We start from the raw sequence: 5,276 nt of genomic DNA, 5'->3' as shown, positions 1-5,276 counted from the left end.
GTACAGCTGCTACTCTCTGCCAACTACTGACTGGTTTCAGTTCTCTGCACCTTTTCTCCGAAATAAATCTGCTGCAATCCTCCGTGCATGAACAGTATTTTTAAAATCCCTGCTTTTTTAAATCCAACCTTTGAATATTTTTTAGAAACGAATCTCGAAACAACTCTTTTCAATAACGCATCTCAAAACATTTTAACAACTGAATTTAGAATAACAGAGATTTCAGGGTTACTGTAGACTCACTGGGATCACAGCAGATTTGTTCTCACCTTTCCTCTCTCTCTCTCTCTCTCTCTCGTCTCCTCTTTGTTTCTCTCTCTATATATCCCCTAACCCACCAAATGCGTTCAGAAAACAGATTTCTGTGACCTTTTGTGTACTACTCTCATTTCTCAGTTTTAGGCACCTTTACCAAGTGGGTTTTTGCTGAAGCTGAAATTGAATCAACTGCCGACTTGGGTTACCTGGTTTGGGTCCCTTTTGTTTTTGGTCGGTTCTCTAATTCTCTCTCTCCAATCTCCATACTTTTTCCCTGGTCATAAGTTTTCGACATTTGTTATACACCCGAATCCTTGTTCTAGGATTTGGGTTATTTTTTTCTAATCTTTCAGAGAGAAAGACACTATACTATCTCTTTCAAACAATCAATTTTCCTGCTTTAGGCCCCATTACTCACTCCTCTTGAGTTATTCCCTGTCTTCTTTCTACCCCATTTTTCAAATTTGTTCTTTTCTGATGGATTGGGATCTAAAGATACCACCACCATGGGACATAGTTTCCGACCTGGACCTTACAACGCCATCTGGAACTGGTCCATGTGCACCAGATCATTCTTCTTCTTCTCCCAGCCCACTCGACCTCAAGCTCAACACTGGGATCTCCATGACACCAGGACCAGCGAAGAGACAGCGAAGCGGGTCAATAGGTGGCGGACACGTGGCGGCGCGGTGCCTTGTGGAAGGGTGCAAGGCGGACCTGAGCAAGTGCAGGGAGTACCATAGGAGGCACAAGGTGTGTGAGATGCATTCCAAGACACCGGTGGTGATTGTATCCAGTCGCGAGCAGAGGTTTTGTCAGCAGTGTAGCAGGTAATTTTATTATTTTTCAAGGGGTTGTTTGCAAATTTCTCTTACTTTATTTTATCCGGGTTGTGTGCATGTAGATTTACTATTTTATTACTAGTTTCTCTGCTTTGGATATGGACATGAGAATATGCGAATGTTTGTTTTTGCGGGGATCTAGGTGGTATGTAGACAAAAAGGGTATATTGCCTGGCGGGAGAAAGGGTATTTTTAGCATTAGTAGACTGTAGAGGGTAAAAATGTTTTTAATTTTTCCTCTGAATCATTGATCTTTTTTTTCTTTTTTTTTATTTAAATCAAAGTATAGATCTTTTGATAAGTTCTCAAGCATTTAATTATAAGTAACATTTACTATTTTTTCAATAAAATATATTGTATAATAGTTTCCTAGCTCTTTTTTCTTCCTTCTTGTTAATGCATTTTGATTGTAAAATTTGTCAGTTTTTGTTGCCATTCTGGATTAACACATTTGGATGAACTATTCAGAAAAATTAGAATGTAATTTAATTTTCCTTTGCTGTTCGTATAATTTGATATTCTGAGAATACAAAGAAGGGGCTGCTTTATATTTTTCTTGTTTTCTTTTTCATGTACAAATTGCAGGGAAGTAACTGTACAGATTTCTTGTTGGTTTATTGAAACTTTCGTACTGTCAGATCTATTTTTTGAACCTGAACCTGTTGAGGAAGCCATTATGTTTACCTCAATTTGAAAAAAAAAATGATGATACGAATAGTAGTTTCTGAATTCCTAATTTAATGTGTTGATGACAAAGCAGACAAAATGATTCTTTCTTTCAAAGAGAATTATGTTTAAAGTGTCCCAGTTCTAAAGAATATGTTGTTTCAGACCAAGTACTTATGTCTGTAACAATCATGTGACAATTAGTAGAGTCTAATAGAAAGCATGATGTTATATTTTTTGTGTGACATATTAGTTAATTGTTTAGGTTTACTCAAGGTGCTTTCTGCTTTGAATTGGGAAAAAAAAATCAGTAAATTTTGTTTGCTTATGTAATTAAGATCTTCCTGCTTCGTGCATTTTTTTTTTTTTGTAAATATAACTAACGCTATGTGTATGTTTGTGTTAGGATACGGTTTAGTATTAATGTAGGTCTACGATGTCTTTCTGACATCCTTTTTTTTTTCTTGAGTGTGTATTACAGGTATTATTCTTATTTAGGTTCCCTCTTATTGTGAATCTTAGAGTATGCCTATATATCCAAAAGTCCTAGTAAACCAAAGGCTTAAAAAATGAAAGAGCAAAAGGTGCATGATCTCTGTTCATCAACAGTAAGAACCAGCCAGTAGGGGTACAGAGTACAATTTGTTTTAGGTACCATACCACTATTGGTGCATGGTTAACTTTTTTATTTACAAGGTCATATGCATAGTTTTCTATTATGTATGGTTTATTTTTGGAAATAAAAAGCTCATTTCTTTTTACAAAAAAAGGCCATGCAATTGTTTGTATTGTTTTTATACTTAATGTTTGCTGGTTGATTCCATACAATTATACTTTCAAGAGGGTCTATTGTTTTAGAGAAAGGGGATGCATTTCAGTTATGGTTCCTTTTCATAACTGCTATTCCCCTTTTCTTTTGGTACAAATCTTCAAATATTCCTTTTTCAAAAGTAAAGCAGTAGTTGAATTATCTCCTTTTTTTGTCTCACACTGGTCCCTCTACTTCTCTTAAGAGAGGAACCAAAACTTCCTTGGGTCTGCAGTGATTTACATTTTTTGAAATCAATGTTTTCTTTCAAACTCTCTACAGTGATTTAAACCTCACAAGTTTTTTGTTTGCAACTTCTGAATTTGTTATTTCTGTTCCATTCTGCATGTCATTCTCCCTGTAAATATATTGTATCAATTTGCACTTGTTCCCTTCCAAAATAATTATTTGCATGTTTGCCACAATTATTGGAAATTTACCGGTTTCTTTTCTAGGAGAATCTATTGTTTGCACCTTGCCCTGAAAAACTTTGCATGTTGCATCACCTGAATGCTATCTTTACACTAATTTACATGGCTCCACATGCACAAAAGCAAAAGAAAGAAAATAATCATTGTGTGAAATTCTGGAAAAATTTCTAAATGAATATATAAATGAGAGCACTAGATTACTCTTCAATTGTAGATCTTGCGAAAACGTACTTCCAAATATGAACTTTATTGTGCAAAAGTGTACTCACAATTCCTTTACTGAAAGCTAAACAGCCAAATCTTCTCTTTTTTACTCTCACTTTCGCTTTTTTTTAGCTCTCTCCTCCCTCTCTCTCTAAGAAAAGCAACAGACATGTCTTTTATTGTTTCAATCTTCATAAATCTGCCAGTTCGAGGAATTATACCTTCTTTTTTCAATAATTCTAATCTAGCCTTTTCTGTCTGTAACTCTTTATTGTGACAATCTGTAAGATGGAATTATTACTTGGTATTCACTTTTTCCTTTTTATCCATTCCTTTTTCTCATTCTTATTTTCTTGCTTTCTCACTGATCAGTATACATGACCTTAGCGTACCTTAAAAGAATGTTACAATACTTTTTATCTGTATGGGATTTACTTAAGAGACTTAGTTTCGGTAATAGTCTTCATCATAGGGATCTTAATAATAAATATTTAGTCCAATTTTGCATAGTGCTTTTCAGTTAATGTATTCTCTTATCAGTTAAGCAAATTAGTTTTTTTTTTTTGTGTTGAATTGGAATTTTAATTATACATATTAGGTTTCACTTGCTTGGGGAATTTGATGATGCCAAGAGAAGTTGTAGGAAACGACTTGAGGGGCACAACCGTCGGAGAAGGAAACCACAATCGGATAACTTAAGTGGCAGGGGTCTTTTAGTAAATCACCAAGGTCCTTTGTGTTTTGATTTTAAGGATTACTGTCTTGAAATAATGGCTTGACCTTGTACTGCTGGTACCATACTGACACAAATCCCTGTGCTTTGGTCAGTGGTTAACTTTTTTCTTTTTTTTTTCTTTATGTAGTTTTGCTCATCTTAAAAAGGGTGTGGGCTAATTGAATCTGGTTGGGTACCCAATGTCTTGGTACCAGTATTTACCATCTGATAAGATTATCCATTGCGTATTCAAGAATTTGTTAAAAACATGGTTGGCCAACCAAGCCGATCCCAGCACCCGAAACTTCACATAAGTTTCTCAAACTATTGTAATTTGCGAGTACTAATTAAGTTGTCTAAATTTACAATTTACAGGTTCTCGTTTCGGGTCGTTTCCGCCTATTTTCCCATCTATGAGACCTGAATACCACAACTGGGCTATCAAGCCTGAGCCAGTTTCCTTTTCTACTCCACTCTACCCACCTCTCCATTCCTTGTCCAAGCCTAGGCGACAATTTCCCTTTTTGCACGAAACAACCTCAGATATTACCTTCACAGGCACATTTACCTCATTGCCGGTGGACCCGGAATCGGATTGTGCTCTCTCTCTTCTGTCATCACCGGTCCTGTCGTCTCCAGTTCAATCATCATCCTCAATTGTCACCACCGGCACTGCCACCAACCGAATACCAACGGCACAGCCTCTTTTGTCTGGTTTCCCGTTTGGAGCCTCTAGCGGAATAACTGGCGCAAACGGGTTCACAGAGAGAAGGGTTAATGCATTCATGCTTTCTGGGTTGGGAGGAACTGGAGACTTGAATAACTTTCAGGGTTCATTCCAGCTAGGTGCTGGGGAAGGAACTTCACAGACGCTTCCTTTCTCATGGCAGTAGCTACTAGCATTGTGTTTGGTGAACCTTTTCTTTTTCACCATTGGTTTCTGTTGTGTTGTGTTTTCGTAGTAAAGTTTAAATGGAGGTGTTATGGATATTGTCTGCAACGGTAAAGAACATTTTTTTTTTTAATTTCTATTTTCTGTTTTCTGTTTTGTTGCATATAATGTTGGGATGATGATTTTTCATTGGAGGATGCCACACATAAGGCTACACTTTTTTTAGCACACCGATGTTGAGGCAACTGGGACACGGTGCAAAATCGTTTTTCTTTAAGATTGATTGACGATGACCAACCAGATATCTCATTCAATCAAATAGATGTTACAATGTAATGGTGAAAGCTTACGCTAATGATCTATTTTTACTAGCTAATATAGAAATCTTCAGATAGTGCAATAATATTGTGTTGCCAGATATCTCATTCAACCATTATTAATATAGAAATCTTCAGATAGT

General features: G+C 36.3%; 1 protein-coding gene across 1 annotated transcript; it reads left to right on the top strand.

Moving 5' to 3' along the window:
- Positions 1 to 286: 286 nt before the first annotated feature.
- On the top strand, positions 287 to 5,044 carry LOC144569845 (teosinte glume architecture 1-like). Its single transcript, XM_078320318.1, has 3 exons — positions 287 to 1,088; positions 3,808 to 3,938; positions 4,300 to 5,044. The coding sequence occupies exons 1-3, from the start codon at positions 736 to 738 to the stop codon at positions 4,815 to 4,817; spliced, it is 1,002 nt and encodes a 333-aa protein (XP_078176444.1). The 5' UTR covers positions 287 to 735; the 3' UTR covers positions 4,818 to 5,044.
- The last annotated feature ends 232 nt before the right edge of the window (positions 5,045 to 5,276 follow it).

This window comes from Carex rostrata, chromosome 18 (assembly GCF_964058835.1).
Source record: "Carex rostrata chromosome 18, lpCarRost1.2, whole genome shotgun sequence".
Taxonomy (NCBI): Eukaryota; Viridiplantae; Streptophyta; class Magnoliopsida; order Poales; family Cyperaceae; genus Carex; species Carex rostrata.
This window is presented reverse-complemented; position numbering and strand designations above follow the sequence as displayed.

Excerpts from the sequence above, each read along its gene's own strand:
- LOC144569845 (XM_078320318.1), top strand. The coding sequence starts at position 736 with ATGGATTGGGATCTAAAGATACCACCACCATGGGACATAGTTTCCGAC. Across the intron at positions 1,089-3,807 it reads TTTTGTCAGCAGTGTAGCAG|GTTTCACTTGCTTGGGGAAT; the intron begins GTAATTTTATTA and ends TATACATATTAG. Across the intron at positions 3,939-4,299 it reads TCTTTTAGTAAATCACCAAG|GTTCTCGTTTCGGGTCGTTT; the intron begins GTCCTTTGTGTT and ends TACAATTTACAG.